Source organism: Leopardus geoffroyi, chromosome C1 (genome assembly GCF_018350155.1).
Source record: "Leopardus geoffroyi isolate Oge1 chromosome C1, O.geoffroyi_Oge1_pat1.0, whole genome shotgun sequence".
Taxonomy (NCBI): Eukaryota; Metazoa; Chordata; class Mammalia; order Carnivora; family Felidae; genus Leopardus; species Leopardus geoffroyi.
This window is the reverse complement of record NC_059328.1, coordinates 195,927,326-195,948,933: the sequence shown is the minus strand read 5'-3', so window position 1 is coordinate 195,948,933 and position 21,608 is coordinate 195,927,326. Positions and strand designations below refer to the sequence as shown.

Genomic DNA, 21,608 nt, shown 5'->3' with positions numbered 1-21,608 from the left:
CTTGATTGATTGGAAAATCCTGTCCTTTCCAAGCATATCCTTTTAAGCTTGGCAAGGCCACCCCATGCAGAGTGAGTGACCTTCTAAAAAGTAATTCAAAGTACAATAATGGCCTAAATACCTCAAAATATCACCTCTACTGGGATGCATAGAACTGAAAGTTCTGGGATTTGTACTAATCCTTTGCATTAGGATTTTGTCTCCTAAAAACTCTTGTCAGAACAGTAACTTATCCAAATATAGTAGCATGATAATTTTCACTATCAATTAAGTATACACTTGATTATCAGCTCAGCTAGTCTGCCCTGGGTCCTAAGGTATGCAGAATTGTCACATAAATAAGGTAAAATTTGAATAGGAAGAAAGAAAGGTCTAGAAAAGAGAAGGGTAGATCCTGATGGAAGTGTTCAGGCCATTTAGCCATAGGAAACTAAGGTAGTAAAGTAATAAACACTTTTGAACTACTTCAAGATTTGGCCAAAAATTGCTAAAGTAGTATATCCAGAAGCACTTAATTACTTATAAAAACTAAAGCAAACTATGTTTAAAGTAACAGAATAAGACTACATACATTTTAAATTATACATTTTATCATTTCCATACTAGAATAAATCTGCAGAGACTAAATGTTAAATACGCTTGAGAAATATCATGTCTATTTAAATATATACTTTGTAACTGTAAATTATTATTATTATCTCATTATTAAATGTCTAATTTTAAGTGTTGGGTGAGATGTAAGAATTTCCAGTGGGAATGTTTTAATTAAATTCTATAATGCTCTGCCTATGAACCAATGAGAAAAGCTCTTGGCATTTGATATCAACAGACTTCATATATTCACAGATCTCATCTACAAATGTAATTTCTGGTTGATGTATAAAGTTCTTGAGCAAATATAGATCTTTGTGTAAAACTATGCCAGATGAGGAAACGTCAAAGTGCAATTCATTCCCCAACCCCAGTGAGAGGCTCAATTTCGTTCATGAGGATAAAAACATAAAAGGGTGACAGACACGATGAAAAGGAAGAAGGAATTATAGTTGAGACCTGCAATTGAGTACGACTTCTATCACTTAATAGCTAAATAAGCTTGGGCTTTACCTGTCTGAACCTCAGTTTCTGAAATTGCAAAATACTTATTATAACATTATCTATTATACATAGTTCTTGGAATAATAGAATTAACATGTGTGAAAAGTACAACATAAACTGTAAAGTCCTATGTAAATATAAGTTATCACTTTACCAATGTGATATGGACCACAGCCTAACACCATCATTCCATGGTCGTCGAAATTGATATCATGCTCCTGAGGAGAAAAAAAAAAAAAGACATAGAAATTATTATGTGTTATTCTTCAATCTAATTAAACTCTTTGCCCTATCACTGAATGTATCTTTCTCATCCTTTCTCTTATTGATGTGCGCACTGTATTAGTCTCTGGGAATCCATAAGCATAAAGTATAAACTCTACTTATTCACAAAATATAAGTTCAATATATTTTAATTAAATAGCCATGAGAACACATCACAATTGCATGTTCATGTAACCATTATCCTTATTCTAGTTGTATTTGTTTGATTTCACCATTTTAAGGCAGTTCTGAAAAGTCAGTATAGAAATACATTATCACATCTGACCTACATAATGTCATTTTTGTTACCTAGATTACTAGATAACCAAAAACACGAAAATGTATATTCCCCATGGTGACCATTTACTAAATCTGGAGCTTTCTACCTACAGCAATTTGGCAGTTCCTACCTGACCATTGTAGGTAACATAGAGGTAGTTTGTTACTGATGGGTATTCTGCAGCCAGTGTATCAATCTGCAAGAAAATATAAATAAATAAATAATTAATTACATAAATAAATAGGGATTTTAGTCCCTTTGTTATATTTTTTCAAGAGTAAAACAATTTGCGCTGCATTCGTATTCCTTTAAGGCCTCTTATTGTCAAATATAAAAACAATAAAAAGGTAAGTACAATTCAATTACTTTCTAATTCTGAAAATGAGGTGGGGTGGAGGAACAATGATGTAATCTAGTTATCACTTGAGCAATAAATGACAATACACACCCAGAGCATCATTGATTCATTACAGTAGTATTTCTCACATACATAACACAATCGTTATATAGTCAACTAGTTACCAGGAAGACTTACCCAGACAACTATCTAAAGCAGCTCAAATCAGAGCAAAATGACCTATATGTAAGAATGTTTTGGGTCTGCAAATGAATGCATAGAATTTAAGTTACCAATGGCACTGAGCAATGGAATGACATAAATACCATAAAGCATGGGGAAGAGGGGAAGGGGACAAGGTCTCATTGAACATATTTTGAAAAAGTAAATCAATTCAGTTCTCAAAGGCCAGGAGCTTAGCTTAGTGAGCAAGAATTCAGGGCCAACAGGGCAAGCTAGTGTAAGGCAGGTGAGAAGGAGGAAAGATAATTGCTGAATAGAAAATATTCTGCATCAAGCCTGAGACCAAAGGCATGTGCCCCTCCGCCCCCCGCCCCCGAGCACATGGAGAAAAGTCAATGATTTTAAAGGACAAAAACCAGCTGGTGGTACTTTAAGCCAAGGCATCCTTCTACTGTAGTCCAAAAAAAAAAAAAAAAAATCACAACGGTACACCTATGAAAGTTCTTGTATGATTGTCATGAATACTAGATGAGCTCATTATGCCCAACCCTATCACAATGAATACTAAATGAACCATAATGATGGGGCACTTAAAATAAAGTATTACCCTGTAAAAAGTTAGTGCCAAAAGAGATAACTATTCTTTTCAAGAGGTCAGCCACCATGCTAGGGTATTTCAAGTCCTTCTATTACACTAAGGATTTATCTTATTGCAGATATATCTGCACAGAGGTCAAAAAGTAAAGGAGAGGTCACTTTGATTTTTTTTTTTCATTTAGGCAGAGAAAACCATGTACTCAGTCCTACCTTTGCGTCCCAGTGCCCCTTCAACCTTTCCCTTTTAAGCTTATATCAAACCTGTGCTGAATAAAACTGGTGGCATCATGGGCATTGACTAGACAAGTAGAATCACTTCTGAATTCCACCCCTCTTTATACACGCAATGAGTGGGTGCCTACATTTCACCCTGTGAGGAAAGGGAAATTCCTTTACCTGTTTAACCCAAGGGTGGATGTTTTTCTTTAGCCTCAGCTCCCTTGTCTGGGCCTCAGTCAGCCCGAGGCATTTTGAAATCTGCTTGTCTGAGAACCCAATCTCCTTTGCCTTTTTCAGGGTTTCTTCTGTAATGGACTCACTAGGAGTTAATGAAAAAGAGAGATTCAAGTTTAGAACAAACACAGTTAAGGACTAGTGAACTGTTCAATTTCAAAAACACCAGTCTCCTTATTTTCCATCTTCAAAGTGTTGAGATCTTTTAAACATACACAAATAAATAACCCACTAAATCTTCCAGCCTCTATGAAATCTAGTATTTTCAATGATATTTTCACCTTTTCAGACATGTGGTTTCCTACTTTCACACCCATGCACCCTCTTCTCTTCTTACTTCCTGGAAATCGCTTCTGCATTTTCTGTCTTAATGACTTTCCTCTTTCAAAATAATCATGGGCCTTCCTCTTACTAAGTCCAAGAGGCTTTTCTCAAGTTTCATCTCCTTAACCTGTCAGCATATGACCTGCTTAATGTTCCATTCTTTAAAGATGTCTTCCTCTGGCTTGGGTAAGTTGCTTCTCACCCAACTTTATTACTCATATTACTCACAAAAATGACTTACTGTTTTTTTGGTTTTTTGGTACCCCCTGCTCAAGTTCCTATCTTTTGTTACCTTATTTAAGACTAAAGGCCTGGCTACCTTCTCTCTCCCTCTAAACTTAACCACTGCCACTGGCTCAAGCAACATAAGTAGTTAATAATTCCCAAATCTGTATCTCCTTCTCTAATGTCTGACTGATGCTCCAGGTCTCCATGTATAGGATCTTTGAGAACCCATGTATACCTAGGCATCCAACATTGCATCAGACTGGGTATCCTTTCCATAAACTGCCTCTCTTTACTAATATCATATATCTGTCTATGTTGACAAGATAGTTCTCTGGTTTTATGATTATTTCCCATCCAAGTTAGATTTGTCTCCTCACTTTCCTGATGCTCATTTCCATAGTATAGACTGTATTTGTATTGTTTCTCTCACCTCAAATGCCTTTGACATTCCTTTTACCTACCCAACTGCTCTGCAACTCCCAGCCAGTCTTTATAGGTAAACTAAAGCCAAGTTTTCATTCATGAAGACTTCTCAGTTTGCCCTCACCCACTGATCTTTCTGGACTCTTCACTGATTGATTTGCTTGGAGCCAGGAGCATAGTTGGAACCATACTGTTTAGCATATCAATGTCACCAATATTTTTTTATGTTTGTTAGCTTTTATTCACCATCCAAATTTTTTTTATGCTAGATTCACATTCCACAATGACAAAGAATACGTTTGGCTCATTTACCAGATCATTCCCACTGATCTGTAGACTGGCCCCCAGACAGCATTCAACAAATATTTATTAAATGGAAAAGGGAAACTGGACTTCTATAGCTTTTATAGAAGAGACAGAGTTATTGAAATCCCCTTATAACTATAATTCAAAGTGTACAAAAAAATAACTTGTAAAGAACCAAGACACAGAAAAATAAAATAGTTCTATAAAAGTATAACAAAGTAGCTATGGACCAGCTATTTCAAGCAACAGTCAATACAATAAAATTCAATTATAACATTTTTATAGTCAATACAATGAAATTAAAATATAATGGTGTGTTCTCAGAAGATGTAATAATAAATAAAACATTTTCACTGAAAATCTGCTAATAGCATGCAGTTGAATTAAATCTACTGAATTTTGTTCATTCTATTCTTCAATCTTCTTTAATTAATTATATTCTGAGTTTAGATTAGAGAAGAGAGAATCAAGCTCATATATTTAATAGCTATTTCTCTGGCTGTTGGATATCAGTATTAGTTTGGATTTTTGCAGCTATGTTTTGTTCTACTCAATTTGCTTTTTCTTTGGCCCTTAAATTTCCTTCTGTATCTCAAGTTAATTAATTATTTCTCCCAATAAATTTAATGTCTCCCTTTTCTATTCTCATTTTGATTTTTTAATCTTCCCAAGTATTTGATAAACATTCTCCCAGAGCAACACATTTTCCTGTCAAATTCTTGATTATAATCTGATCATTAGCAGTCACTTGCTATGTGTGCCACGCATTGTGCTTCATGTTCTATAACTATGCTGTCCAATATGGTGGCAACTAGCCACATGTTAATGTTTAATTTCAATGTAATTAATTAAAAATTTTTTAATTAACATTTAGATTCACAATTGCACTAGCCAAATTTCAAGTGTTCAATAGCTATACATGGCTAGTGGTGACTGCATTGGATGGTGCAGATTACAGAATATTTCATCATCACAGAAATTCTACTAGACAGTGCTGCTCATGAAGATACAAAACAATATTTGAGATAATGGAATGATAGAGAGTGATTCGGGACATTTTATGGAGAGATAAGCTATGTGGTGCAATGTGAGGTCAGAGAAAAGAGATAACAGCGTGAGCGAATGTGGTTGAGAAATACTACGGCAGTAGAGGGATGAGAACAGAGCCATAAAGAAAGTTCAGCTTCATATGGATGAAAGAGTTGACAGATGTACTATAGGCAAGGGCAACTGCATCTGCAATGATTTGAGACAGTGATCAGCATGGCAGGTATAGAAAACATATGGAGGATTTATAGTTAGGAGGAAATCATGAATGGTGAAGGTAGGGCAATGTCATTCGTTGTCATCCTTACGTGTGTGCTTTAACACTTAGTGAACATGTGCCGTGTCTAGGGCTCTGTGCTACCTACTTTAATGATGGAGTGATAAAGTATCGAATCTCTACATTCAGAGAGGTCAGAGTATATTAGAAGGCAAACAAATAGCCATAGATGTGTCTGCACGGTGAGAGGTGCCATCGAGGAATGTAGAGACGAGAAGGCTGTGGCTTGGGGGAAATGGTCCCACAGCACTGGAGAAGTCTGCAAAGGCCTTCCCCAAGAGATGACTGCTGAGCTCTTAGGGCTTTTGAAAACACCCAACTTTCTGGTGTTTATCTTTAGTTATTGCAAAAAAGAAAACATTTTGAGACAAAAGCAAAGAATAATTTGTTTGTTGCTATTTGCTTTGGAAACAGATATTTTCACTTTTCTTGCCAAGATTATGTTCCTAAACCAATTGCTCATTTGTTTACGTGCAAGTGTGCATTCAGCCTCAAAGTGGAAGTGCTTGATAAATAAGCTACTTTCTAAGTTAGAACTATGCATGATGTTCTTTTGAAATAAATATATTTAATTGTGAGTTTTGCGAAAGATAAATCATATTAATGTTTACCTGCATGGTGAAAGGCTACCCATCTGCTCTGTGACATGCAATTTTGCTTAAAATGTAAGTATGAAGCTTGAGTTACACGGAGAAATGCTGTACACATCACACTAAGCCAATTTTTACCCTTAGATTTTTCTAGATACTTGCTAGGGCATTTTCCTATAATTGTGAGATAGCAGTAAAAGAAAAATTAAGAATAAACAGATCTTCAGTAAGACATTTCTTTATTATTGCAATAACTATTTGAAGCAAAACCCATATTATGGTACTACATCAACAACCACACTAACTTAAATGACTAAATCCTAACCCTGAATAGCAGCAGTCCAGACACACTTAAAGAAACGTGCCTTAAAAGAGCCATCACACGTGTAATTATGACTATGGACTAGCAAAAATGCAAGTCCTCCAAGTCCAAAGATAACCAGAAGTAATATATTTGTCTTTAGCTCCTTTGGTCATGTTTTTCTATTTTTTCCCTTGTCTTGAATGATTTATTTTTATTTCTTCTTATACAGGATATCAGTCAATTCTTCAAAGGTTGCTATATTGCTTCAAATGAAAACTATAAATAATGGTATTAAGCAAACAAAAAAAGAAACCATTTAGATTCCTCACATTTCTATTAGGGATGAAATAAATTTGCATTTGTTTTGTCCACATTCAGCAATGCAGTCTTTTCTATTGCTGAAATATGCATAATTCCTCTTATTCTTTTCCACGAAAAGAGTCCAAGAGAGCATATAAAGACATCTCCAGCAAACATGCAAAGTCTTCCTCCCCCACTCACCAAATAAAATTGGACTCTTACCAACAAGCAAATAAAAAGAAAGAAAAAAAGAAAAAAGGAAGACTGATTGATAGAATTGGCCTTGTGCATAAAAAAGGACAGTAAATTAATTCTGTGCTCAGTTCCGGTGGGAAAAAAAAAAACAACAAAACAGCTATCTGTCACAAGACTAACTCAATCATTACTACTCGACATAGAATCCCCACCCCAGAGAGTTTTCATTATGTAAAGGGGACGCCCAAGAAGAGCAACGGCAACATGGAATAATGAATCACAAATGATAGAATTTTGGAATGGGGTTGAAAACTACCTCTCCATAGGTGCCCCCTCAATTCACCCGGTGAGATTTCCAAAACAGCTTTATCAAACTAAACTTGCAGAGTGCATGTTTCAAGCTCACGAGCTGATTCGCAGAATATTTTCTTGGTGAGCCCAAAACAGCTTTAACTTTTGCTCAATATTCAAACGGCTAGACCAATAGCATGCTATGACGTTTTTAAATGTCTTGAAAATTAGGGTGTATTGAATTGGAATAGTATATGAATATAATCATGTTCATCTATCTTCATTTGAATGCAAATATTGGGTAGGTGTGTTCATATGAAATTCAAAGTGATGTATCTTCTATAGTATTTTATTTATAATCTCTCTGGTTATTAATTTCTGCTCTTCAGACATGTTCATAAAATAGTGCGAAACGCTTCCCAATCCTCACTGAGAAAATACATGTTGATTCTGACCCACCATGGCAATCACAAAGACATGGATAACGTAGGTCCCTTCCCACATTCCGTGCTACCCTAATACCCCTGGATATGTAGAATACCAAGACAGGAAGTGGCTTGCCTCCCTCTCTACATTTCCCTCATTCACTTTCTCTGCTGCTTTTGCATAACACAAAGCTGGCTGGCATGTCATTACATACGGAAGAAAATTGACTTTATTCCCTACTTGTTCCGATACAAAATTTTATTTTGAGTCCCATTATAATAAAATAAAAGAAGAGACAGTTTGAAGACACGATTCATTAGCTTTGGGCCAGTGATTTAGATAAGGTTAAACCTCTTCAGAGTCAAATGCAAGATGAATAATCTTAAGTGAACATAAAGCTCATTTAACAATGTGGAGATTCAGACACATGTTCCTTGTCTTTATCTGCCTATATTGGGCTGTCTTCCATTTTGCCTGCTAAAAAGAACTTCCATCAGAGCGAGATTTTTTTGAAAAATCAAGTTAGATGAAAGCTTATTTTAGTGAGACAGGGCTATAATATTTCTATTTTTCAAAAGGAAAATAAAAACCTTAATTTGGAACAAACTCAAAATAGAATAATTACTAAAAGAAATATAAATGCTGAATTTGTAATTCAAGACTGCCTTTTGAAGCCTCAATAGGGAATGCTCCATTTATATTATATTGTAAATCAAGGGAGCATTATCCCAAGCAAGAAATGTGATCAGCTGAATGGGGCACATTGCACAAAAGCGCACGTTTTTAAAATATGCGCAATAAATTATCCTATTATCAGGTACACATTTGTGTGTACTAGTATGTTTGTGTTTATCTTCACTGTGTCCTCTAAAGCTTGCTACAGATATAACTCGTCTTTCCCCTTCCAGCTTTCCTTGCCTTCAGCGTTCAAGGGCAAACTCTTCAAAAGTTACCCTTTCATCATTGCATAATAGCATCTAAACAATAAAACAAAGAAACACCAAATAGCTGTGATGCTGGCCTTTTCAAAATCTCTAGTTCCTCTCCACTTAGCAGCACAAAATGACAGTTCTGAAATTTTGGAGGGGGAGGAACATCTTCAAAACAACCAGACTTTTACATTCCCTGCCATAATCTTTTAGTGGTGAGACAGCATGGCTCAGCCTCTACCGAGGCAAGTCTCTGTTGCGTTCTCTGGTTGTATAAACAATAGGAGCCTTTCTCCTCTCTCTCTCTCTCTCTCTCTCTCTCTCTCTCTCTCTCTCTCTCTCCGACTTCCAATGTAGATTTTGTTGTTGTTGTTGTTGTTTAAAATTCTACCCTGTCATCTCCGAAACTTCCTCCACTCACACTTAGTCTTCAATAATAAATGATAAAAGGAAATGGAATAAATTCCCCTTAATGAGGAAATTTTCACCTGGCATAAAGGAACTGGGGAAATCTATTAACTGACTGGTGAAACGCCTGCAGCATCGCAATTACCAGGGGACCCAGCACACTTCACACAGTCCTCTCTTCCACTTGACTGGCTTTTATCTGATCCACCAACTCACAAGTAATACTAAACAAATTTCCCTCCAGATTGCACAAGCTCTAATGTGAAAATGAGCACTCCACTTGGCCTACAATTATGGGATGGGCTTGCAATTTTATTATTATCTTCTTTTTAAAAATCCCTTAAAAGGCAGAAGCTGAGAGAGGCACTAGGGCCTGATGCTCTGTAACTACACCTGCTTTAAGGACAGAAAACTGAGTTAAGGCACATGTTCTCTACCCCAACACCCTCACGTCAGCCTCTCCCTCAGTTTTGCATGGCTTTGCAGATTATTTTTGGCACTTCACAGGTTTGAGACCATGCCACAATCACAATCATGCAATCGGGGGCGAAGTTATTTGTCTTCTCATCTTTTCTTTCAAAAAGACAGGCTGTTACCTCTTTCCTTAAGAGAAATGCAAAAGAGGGGCACCTGGGTGGCTCAGTTGGTTAAGCACCCGACTTCAGCTCAGGTCATGATCTCACAGTCTGTAAGTTCAGGCCCACATCAGGCTCTGTGCTGACAGCTCAGAGCCTGGAGACTCACTCGGATTCTCTCTCTCTCTCTCTCTCTCTCTCTCTCTCTCTCTCCTCTGCCCCTCCCCCACTCATGCTCTGTCTCAAAAATAAACAAACATTAAAAAAAAGAGAAATGCAAAAGACATTTTTTTCAAAAGCAGCGGTAGTATTTAGAAAAGCAAAAGGATGAAACCTAGGCAATTGGGTGAATACTACAATTTTCTCCTAATTTTTGAAAGCACTGTGTTTTGTTTCTGTATAGCAGTGAGGTATTTGGAGAAATTAAAGAAAACCTTGATCTTTACCTCTCATCTACGGGACAAACAATACCTGGGTCCAATGTTCATGTTGAAAGCACGCCATCAGGAAAACTATCTGTTAGGATCTGGGTCCACTTAGCACCACTGCAATAATGCTACACTATCCCAGGTGATCATTTTCAAGGGATGATACACTTAAAACTGCATTTCACCTTAAAGGCTACTAAAAACAACAGAATCCTCCAGAGGAAAAGCTTATAAAGCAATTGATACTGTAGATATTTTTAAGTAGGCAATTTTTAATTTATGAATCTTATGTTCATTTTTTTTACTCATCTTTAGTGACCCCAATAATCCAGAAATATTGTGGTATTACTTTCAATCTGGTAAGACCACTTATATACTACTGACTATAATATCATGATTATTTTCTACGAATACCAAGTAATAATAATGGGGAAAATGACCTAATATAGGTTTCTTGTAATTTTTGAGCCACAATAAATCACATTTTATATCTCATTGATTCCTAGTTGACAATGCTGTGACTCTTATTCTCTGCCATAGATTTGGTAATGATGAAAAAAGGTGGAAACCACCCTGTCACAGTAGTAAGTCACGTCTATTAGTGTAAAAGAAAGTGTTCTGGGGCACCTGGGTGGCTCAGTCAGTTAAACATCTGACTTCAGCTCAGGTCATGATCTCAGGGTTCATGAGTTCAAGTCCCACGTCAGGCTCTGTGCTAACAGCTCAGAACCTGGAGCTTGCTTCAGATTCTGTGTCTCCCTCTCTCTCTGCCCCTCATTCACTCTACTCTCTGTCTCTCTCTCTTTCAAAAATAAACATTAAAAAAAGTTTTCTGGGGCACCTGGGTGGCTCAGTTAAGCTTCTGGCTTCAGCTCAGGTCATGATCTCAGCGTTCATGGAGTTGAGCCCTCTGTCGGGCTCTGTGCTGACAGCTCAGAGCCTGGAGCCTGCTTCCAATTCTGTGTCTTCCTATCTGCCCCTCCCTCACTCGTGCTGTCTCTCTCTATCTTTCAAAAATAAATAAATGTTAAAAAAATTTTTTAAAAAAGAGAGTGTTCTGTTATGTTCAAAACAGCATGCTTTTATTAATCAAACAGCCTTCACCTGATCAGACTGAACTAAAGGGAGAAGTACATACTATGGAATATTGCTTCTGTTATTTCTGATTAATACATTTACTTATAATTTGAAATCCATTCAATATACTCCTTCCCCCAAATTAAGATGTATACAGTAAGCAAAATCCTGGATTTTCCCATAAATGTAGGTTTCTTATGGGTCCAGAATTTAAATCCAACAAACAAAAATAAATGCTGTACAAGGCCTCAGTAGAAAGCTGAGATTAAACAAGCATTCTTTGAGGTTTGAAAATCTGTTATTTCACAAATAAATTTATTTGAAAGCCCTATATTTTAAAACCTCTCAATTACTTTTGTTTAAAGCAAGTCATGTTTCCGTAGAATAGCTTTCCAACTATCATGTGTGTTGTTCCACACAGCAAATGTACAACTTTCAATATATAACTTTCTTTGACTTCTAGAAACTATTACTTAGAATCTAATTAAAATAAATCACTTAACCGAAGCCTAGCTACCAATAAACACTGCATAGATTTTGTTTTCTTGCTAAACGTAACATACATAGAAATAATTTTTGATCAAATTTTTCTAGTTCTTAATGAGCAAAAAAGCCTTTTCTAGAAAGCCTTTTCCTAATGGAAAGTCATTTCTAGGAAGATGTGGAAAAATTCTAGAAGTAAATTCCTGATGACATGTCACATCAGATCTATGTTAATTTGAGGATCACTACCTACATGGAAATCAAAAATCTTTATCACCGAGTGTTTTCCAGAAGAAGACATAAACATAATCATTACCACCCATGACAGCAAAAAGTCTCATTTAGTTCATGCTAATGAATATACTCAAGAGCAAATTGAGTTGTTCTCCTTTCAATATGCCTAGAGCAAAGATGGTCCATTATGTGGGTCCAATAGCTAAAGAGCAGGTGTGGTAGGGTAGGGTTTGAGGTGGTATCTGTAATGTCACCATGGCCACACTAATACTGATGTGACTACATGACATGACATTACATGACATGATTACATTATTATCATTGTGTTGAACAGGGAAACTGCCTGTTTCAACCTTAGGTATGTATCACTGGCCAAATCTAGAGTCAGGCTCCAACTCTGCTGAGAAAAACAATCACATCAACCAGATGAAATGATTAACACGTGAACTGCTAGCACCGGGCCAAGCAGGTGATAAGTGCTTCGTAAGTGCAAATGCCAGGGGATGAGGAAGAAGGGGAAGAGCTGGTCCAAGAAAGGAGAGAGAGGAAGAGAAGGAGGGGGGAAAGCAGGAAGAGCAGTTAATCAGAACACAACCGCTAAGTCATCTACCTTAGGCCCCAGCACCTCAGCGTTTCACAGACTTTTCCCTCCTCTGCAACATTCTTATGTATCTATGCCTCGAGGCCATGAGGGCCACCACACTGTGTACTCCCTGCAAATAACAACTGATCTTCTGGAGAGCATGTGCACCCAAACATTTTGTACGCTGTCAGGAAGCACTGCCACCACCCTATGCTCCTCAGGCCAGCAATCATGTACTTCACCTTTGAGGGCTGCCTCAGAGGCTTGATGCCTCCATAAAGACATTTCAGGTATGAATAACAAATGAAAATTTTCGGGGGGGTCATTGAGTGATTGATTATCTAGCTTCTATAACTACAGCAGAGGTAGATTATTTTGTGTAAAGGTCATTTCCATTGTATACATCAGGAGCTTTTCACTGACCTGCGTTAACATGGAGGATGAGGTGTTTACCTCTTATTTAAAGAAAGATTAAGTGGATGTGTATGTGTGCATATGTATACAGCCTTTTATTTGAAATATGGCAAAATGTAAAAGGAAAACCCTTATCCCGGGTCTCCATATCCTTGAAAATTCTGCTTATATTTTTTTAAAGGTGACTCACCAGGGCTTTCTCCCTGCCAGGCCCCTGTGTTTTCCCCACAAGAGTTCTAGAGAAGGGCACATCTCTTCCAAAGCTTCTGCTCTAAGTGAGGTCAAGGATTCAGAGAGGAAAACACACAGCTCACAAGTTGACAGCTAAGGAGGAACTGATCTCCAGCTGTCTGATTTAAAAGTCATATCTCTAAAAAGAAGCTTTTGAAAAGGGTTAGTGATTAGAAGCGCAGGCAGAAGCCCTGGGCTAGATTCCTTGCTTTCCCCTGACTGGTGTGACATGTACTATGACACACGCCTCGATGTGACTCAGTTTCACCATCCACAAAAATAGAATAGTGGTATTTTCTACCTGTATTGTAACAGAAATGCATTTAAGGTCACCAGAGAAATACGGATCTCTGTATTATAAATATTGTTAGTCTGTATTTTTTGCCTTACCCTTCTTGCAGGTTAATTAAATTAGAAACTTCATTACCATTGTAAATACTTGTGAACATTTTTCACAAAAATTTTCAAAAACATCTGCAATATTGAAAACCTAGGTAGTTCTTTGTTTTTAATAAAAAATATAATTTTGGCCTGTTCTCAAGGGACCATCGAGATTTTTTTCATGCCCAGACAGGAATTATAATGCTTCCAGTATATACAATCTCTATTTGATAATATAAAACAATTAGATAAACCCCCTGTTATTAGAAAACAGTTTATTCAAAGTATTCTTACCTAAACAGTAGATATACAGTCACTTAAAAGAATGAAAGTGTAGAGATGCTGATTTACAATGTCTTCCAACACAGTGAGTGTATATCTTAGACTATATGTTTTTCAGGCCATCATTTTGTGAGTCTCTTGGAGCAACTAGGAACTATAAACATGTTTTCCTGTACTCCAACTTCCCTTCTTTGCCATGACTAAGAAATTGTGATTTTCACTTTCTCCCAAGAATATTTATTCATTTATTTCATGGGCATCTTATCACACAAATATTTTTGTAATATTTTTTTAAACTTTTTTGTTTAATATTTATTTTTGAGAGAGAGACAGAGAGAGACAGAGCACGAGCGAGGGAGGGGCAGAGAGAGAGGGAGACACAGAATCTGAAGCAAGGTCCAGGTTCCGAGCTATCAGCACTGAGCCCCACGCGGTGCTCGAACTCATGAACCCTGAGATCATGACCCGAGCTGAAGTTGGACACTTAACTGACAGAGCCACCCAGGTGCCCCGGTGCTTTTGAGTGTTTACTTGATGGAAGACATCATATGCCAATGCCAAAGAAAATATATGATCAATAAAGAATTGGAAGCCATTCATATCTGTTTCAGAGCTGATGCTATACCTTAGCATAGTGAACTTTATTCTTTGTTCACACAAATCAACAAAGCCTTGTAAGAAAAATTTATAATAAAAGTCTACTAAGACCTTATGATATTTGGAATTTGCTGTGATGGAACTTACAGTTTAATTGGAGGATGTTACTAGCATGCATCAAATAATTACAAAACAATGAAATGAAACTGTGGTTCCAGCTGCTACTTATATTGAACCATAGCTGATAATATCCACTTTAATTTCTGTTCATAGAGTTGATTTATTTATAGTAAGATTCTCATTTTTATGAAACATAACAGAAATATAACAATAGAAGAGCAAACACAATTTGTTACTTCCTAAGTAAAATTCATCCATTTTCTCGTCACCTCTTTCTTCTTGCATATTTGGTCCTTATAGACTAGTTCCTGTCCTTCCTCTGGATCATCAAATTTGGTAGACTTACTCAATTCTCTCCCTCTCTGCTCTCCCTACACCCTGCAATATTGGTGAAAGTGTCTTCCTATTTTTATTTGTTTTGTGTTAAAACCTCTCTTTCCTTGGCTTCTATGGCACTGGAATATATTGAAGTATATATTTTGTGATATAGAGAAGAGATATATGTTGTCCTTGGATTCTGAAAGTCCTGAACTTAAATCCTGACTCCAACATGCACTACCTCTGAAATCTTGAAAATTTACTTAAACATCTGAGGCATTGTTTCATTTATAAAATATGAGGGAGGGATGCACACCTTCTAGGAAACCTTAAATTGATACTTACATGAGAAAACTTCTGCAAAGGTCTTAGAACTTTTATTTTTAACCTCTACTTAATTTTTCCAGCTTTGTGTTCCTGACTCTAGTTGATCTGTTAAAAGTATCTGCCTTATGTATAACCATGTATATATATTTAATCTTTGAAAATGGATTACAACCCATTGAAGGCAGGTTAATGACTAACAATTATCCATTGACAAATGTCACTGGGCCTAGTACCATGCCTTACATATAGCAGGTCCCCAATAAATATAATAACTGAGTAGCTGAACAAATACCATATGGTCCAATAAGAGCTCCTAATAAAGAGAACTGCCATCAAGAAAATATATAACTCATCATGCTGAAATCAGAAATATTGACATAGGGATATAATCTATTAATTCTTGACTATTAAGAGGCACATACATGCTAATTATGACTATATGTTATTTTAAGTCAACCTAAGATTTTTGAACTATCAAACATTTAAGAATCAATACACACAAAATATATAATATTCATCTTGTGAATTATCTAAATATCACTCTGAAACAGTTTGGGTAAAACATTTATCTTGCCCGTGATAGAATCAAGTCCTCTCTCCCACTTTCAAAATACACATATGTAAACACTAGTTAAATAGTGAATTCAATTAAGATTCTCAGAACATTAGATATTTGATGTAAGCTTTTACTTTATATCTGATTCAATAAATGATTAGTTAAAAAATTAGTGAAGGCCTATGAAATCTATGACATCACCTAAAATATCACATGGAACATAAAAATGAATTAAAAATAAAATGTATTCTTGGCATTAGTTCGCAGAGGCATGGAAATTCCCACAGTAATACTCCTCTTTTACATAGAAAAAAAAACTTCTTTTATGTAAGAGTTTTTAGTATTCTTGAATAAGTTTATTAGATAAGTTGTTTAGAGTACGATGACTAAAAGTGTAGAATGGTAATATGTAGTAAATGATAAAGTTGTTTTCCTTTAGAGTTAATCACTTCATACGTAATATATCATATATTCATCTTGGTTGCACAGCCTCCCAGTAAATTAAGAGGGGAGTATTTTTTTTTTTACTACAGTGAAACTGAGACTCAGAAAGATAGTGTGAGTTGGCAGTGAGGTCACAGGACATACCCATTGATTGCAAATCAAATCAACGGTTTCCACTAAAGTGTCCAACCATCACCATCTCATTATACATTAAAAATATTAAATACCCACATACTTAATATATATATGGATGTCCACAGACTGGAGTAGGGAAGATGGTCATTGGTATCACAAGCACATGTCATAGTGAAGTATCATCAAAATTATAACATGCAATTAATTATATGTCATATGTAAGGAAATATATATATTTCTTTCCCTAAGTTATTTCTGTATCTAGTATCCTTTAAGATGAAAGTTGTTCATTATTCATTTTTTCTATCAGAAAATGTAAATTACCTTTAGAGAGTGAAGTACTGACATTTCTCTATCTTACATATAAGTTTTAACAACTTTTTGGTGACACTTTCCCCCCTGAAAAACTTTAATCAAATATAAGCACAAAATGTTCCTGTCTGGTTTTGCCATGCCTCATGAGCAAGTTAAATAAAAAGTCAATAGAAACTAACATGTGTAGGAGAGGACATTCAAAGGGAGTGTTCCAGCTAAGGTGACACCTGCATTATTACATCTGCCAGAAGTTTGTGGCTGCAGGGAAATGGCCAACTTTACTGAGCTCAATTTAGCACTTGAATGCCCAAGTGGAACTCACCAGGTTTGCTCTAGATTGTTTTCCTAAGCAATAGGCACACCTATGATTTTTCAGCACTCGCCAATGGACACAGTTTATCACACTGAACACAGTGATGTTCAGATGAAAATTGGACCCTTCAAAAGCACACTTTACTCTTTTTTCCTACATTGAATGTAGCAGTAAGTGGCAGTGAAGGGGGAAGAGAATATTAATGTTATCAGAATTAAAACATTTAAAAAAGAAGCCTATAGGATATTAGACAAAAGCAATTTCTGAATAATTCATACTTTAATCCATAGTAAATTAAATTTGTGTCGACAATTAATGGAGAAATAGATCCAAATCTTAGCCTCCTATATTTACATGATATAAACTGTATGTCAATGGTCATAGACCCTATTTTTAAACATCTAAATTGGACGAAAACAGTTTCCTTTTGATAGGTCAATCAGAACTAGTTAAAGCACCCAAAAATCAAAATAAGAAAATAAAGAAAGTAAAAATAGTTACAGGCAGAAGACAAGCAGTTGCTCGAAGCTGGTAATCAGCACCCTCATATTTTTTTTCTTGCCTGTTCATGTTGCTGTTTTTTAGGCATCATTACTGTCTTTCAATCTAAAATTGCTAATCCAATGTGATATTATAAATAAAAATGTTTGGAGTATTGTATCCTGAAATAGTCCCTGCTTACAAAAAAAGCTTTCTTATAGTTGACTTCCTTCCTTCCTTATAGCAAAAGGGGTTCAACTGAGAGATCTGTGTACCTGTGCTTGTCTATTACTTCCTAACATAGGGGAAACTTAACATATGTGCTAGTTCTACAGTAATGGGACAACTATCCCTTTATGGACTACTGTTACTACATTGAAAGTGTAGGGGCACCCAGGTGGCTCAGTTGGTTAAACATCAGACTCTTGATTTAGGTTTAGGTCATGATCTCACAGTTCTTGGGATTGAGCCCCACACTGAGCTCTGCGCTGACAACCCAGAGCCTGCTCGGGATTCTCCCTCTCTCCAGCTCTCTGCCCCTTCCCTGCTCAAGCTCTCTCTCTTGAAATAAAATAAATAAACCTTTTTTTAAACTGTCTATGACATGTAACCTTATTTCCCCCAGATGTATATATAATGTATAATTCACCTTTCCACACCTCTAACCATAATATATACAATTATATGTGTGAATGCACACATACATATATATGTGTGTATATACATATACACACACTTACATATAGCACAGGGGTGAAATATCAAACATCTTAGGCCCTGGAGTCCTGCTCAGGTTTGATCTCGAATCTGTCATTTATTAGCATGTGATCGCAAGGAAATTGCTAAATATCTCTGTACCTCAGCTTGCTATCTATAAAATCAGGATAACTACTGACTTCCTTAGGTCGTGGTAAAAATTAAATGAAATAATGTAGCTAGAATAGCAACTGATACGTAGTCTACAAATTTTGCGATTATTATCTTATACTTGGAAGGCATTCAGAATTGCTTGATTGAATCAAAGCTCAAGTTTCTGTACTAAAAGATATAATTCTAAATCCATTCTTTTATTACCTAAGGGAATCAGCTATATCAGGAGAACCTAGCTGATGAAGACATTTGACATTTGATTTATGGTACTTGTACTTCTGCCCTCCAGGTCAGATTTATTTGCATGACCAAAATTGAATCTATCTATATGCTAATGGAAGAAAGGATTACAGGTGAGATTTTTCTAATTTTTAATAGATCAAAATAAGTATATTTTTTCTTGTCATGAGCATTTATGAAAATGCTATAGGGGAGGAGCATTAGGTGTGAAAGAGTCGGTGTTGGTAAGATGAGCGAGTGTGGGGAAAATAGCCATATTAAAATGTGAATAGTTCAGTTGTGAAGGCCAGCGGATAGAGTCTATGTAAATGTTGCTGTTCCACTAAAAATTCGACAGACTTAAGTTTTCTTAAACTTCTTGGAAAGTGATCCACTAATGGGAAGTTAATAGATTAAACATCTAAATCCCAATGGATATGAATAACAGGCATTGGAATCCTACATGATACAACTCATATCACTTTGAATAAAGAGAAACTTTTGAAAACCTAAAGGAATTCACTGTAAAATATGTTATCACTCTAGGTCGATTAATGCCACTACACCAGCTTATAAATTTGGGGAACTGCCTAGAACAGTCAACTTTCCTAGCATGCCCTTGGGCAGCAATAAACAATTTAAGAGGAAAAGGAGAAAGTCAGTGAACTCAAGTGGGGAAGAGAAATTTTTTGCTGAAGCTGTCTGAATAATGGTTATCACCTAAATTGGTAAGAATGGCTATTGCTCTGGAAGTCTCCTGAGGGCTCCCATTGCTATACTCATGTATTGGAGATGGCAAACTGAGTTCTGATGGGAGCAGGCATTTGCAGCAGGGACGCCAGGTCAATTATTCTAAGAGTGGTCCAACATCTCAGCCCTAAAAAAGGCTGGGGTTTCATACATCATCCTCAGCATGATACATGCTCATCTCCACCCTTCAAGGAAAGGAACTTATATAATTTCCGCTTTCTCACAGACATGGAAAACTCGTCAGTTATTTCCATAATGCCAACGTCGTTACAATCATTGTTTTCCCCACTCCAGTCTGTGGGCATTCACATATATACCAAATATGTGGGTATATTCCATTTAGGAGTCAAATTCTGAACTTCATTTCAGATGACCATATGTAAATACAAGTCATAGATTGGCCATCAATTCGAATGATATTCTCATCCTCTGCTAGTAAACGTGTTTATTGGATTTTAGAAGAATCTTAGCATGATTAACAACGGTAGAGTGGGAATTTTTGTTCATTAGCATAATGGAGTGTTATTGATCTTGTGATAAGAATAGCATCTATATGACTCGCTATCATTGCTTCTTTTTTTTAAAAAAGATCTGGTTTTAAAATAAGGTGACAATGCATCATAAAGAAAATTAAGAAATGATACACTGTGAAATATGTAAGCAAATGTAAATTGTGACTCTAAAAATTGTCTTTAAATGCATATATCTAAAATCACAAAATACCCTTCATCATCATAAGTAGCATTTTCATTTTCAGAGGGAAAACCTTGTTGAGCACTCATCATGTTCCAGGTGTCCTTTATATTTATATTTGTTTAAGCCTCACAACAAAAGTATAAGGCAGACATTAGCAGAAAGAATGTGAGGCCAGAGAAGTGAGGGAGGTGACATGCCCATGAGTCCAGAGCGGGGAAGACTTCACACCTATTATCTGACTAGCTCCTTAGCCTATACTCTTCCAACACATGAGAAAGGAACTGAGTGAAACCTAACCCACATGTATCATTCAATACTTTGTCCTATGTTTAAGCTTCTGCTCTTCTCCCAGCTGAGATCCCCACTGCCTATTTCCCCAGGTACCTAAAAAGAATGCAAAGGGACCTGGGCACATTGGCACCAGAGATATATTGAGGTAAGAGAATTTAGGGGCCATCTCAAATCACACCAAATAAATAGCTACCTCCTGGGCCCACATCTAAAGTGAGCCTTTCCAGTGCTGGAACAGTTGAGATTTTGAAACGAAGTGAACCACAGATGAATGCAAAGGGAAAAGAACTAATCTTTGTAAACTTTCTGCAAATAGGTAAGACACAATTCAGCTATATAATGCCAACTGATAATAGTTATTATTACTGTTGGAGCAGAATCTGCCTTGATGACTAAGCCTGTTTGGATATTTAGAGGTCTGCGAAAAAGCAGGAGATATCATAATCCAGGGTAACGGTGAAGATAACCAAAGTAGGACAATAAAACTCAAGCCTTACATACTTACGCTCCATCAGCCGTGACATCTATCCAACTTTAGACCTCTATTTAGACTTCTATGTACCACAGAATGACTGAGACAGGTAGCTTCAGGGCCCATCTAGTCTTTTTTTAATCTAACACCTCTTTCTTTTTTTTTCTAAATATTTATGTATTTTTTAGAAAGACAGACAGACAGGCAGACAGACAGAGTGTGAGCAGGAGAGGGGCAGAGAGAGACGGACACACAGAATCTGAAGCAGGCTCCAGGCTCCGAGTTGTCAGCACAGAGCCTGATGTGGGGCTCGAACCCACGCACTGCGAGACCATGACCTGAGCCAAAGTCAGAAGCCCAACCGACTGAGCTAACCAGGCGCCCCTCTATCTAACACTTCTAAATAATAATCATTATCAAATTGCTGTGTGTGCATCTATACCACTTCAAAAAAATAATAATAATAAACAGTAAAGTATCATTCAGAAAATAATGAATTCAGGATTTAGGTTTATTAATACCTGTTGAATTCTTGAGACCAAAGATAATTTTACGTATAATTTTTTTGGAATCTTTTGAATTATTGAAAGATTTATATAAAAAATTTTAATGTTGATCATTGTGAACAAGAATGGAAACAGAAACTAAAAATGTTAAATTATTAGCAAATAAATGCAACAGAATGTGGAAGTCAAAAGATATTATAAGTGATCTCTAACAGTATGGGTCTAATCCTCCGAGGACTTTTTCACTATCACCC

The 21,608-nt window shown here is 36.3% G+C and overlaps 1 protein-coding gene and 1 non-coding gene across 2 annotated transcripts in view; both read right to left on the bottom strand.

Annotated features, from left to right (window-relative positions):
* The window catches only part of CPS1 (carbamoyl-phosphate synthase 1), a 128,614-nt gene that overhangs the window by 40,555 nt on the left and 66,451 nt on the right, over window positions 1–21,608 (bottom strand). Inside the window, exons 22-24 of the mRNA XM_045481104.1 lie at window positions 3,153–3,294; window positions 1,770–1,835; window positions 1,250–1,313 (exon numbers count right to left, since the gene is read on the bottom strand). Of these exons, the coding sequence (XP_045337060.1) occupies window positions 1,250–1,313; window positions 1,770–1,835; window positions 3,153–3,294 (272 nt within the window). The remainder of the gene's footprint in view (window positions 1–1,249; window positions 1,314–1,769; window positions 1,836–3,152; window positions 3,295–21,608) is intronic.
* TRNAQ-UUG lies at window positions 21,144–21,228 on the bottom strand. Its single transcript has one exon. It is a non-coding gene; the product is annotated as a tRNA-Gln (tRNA).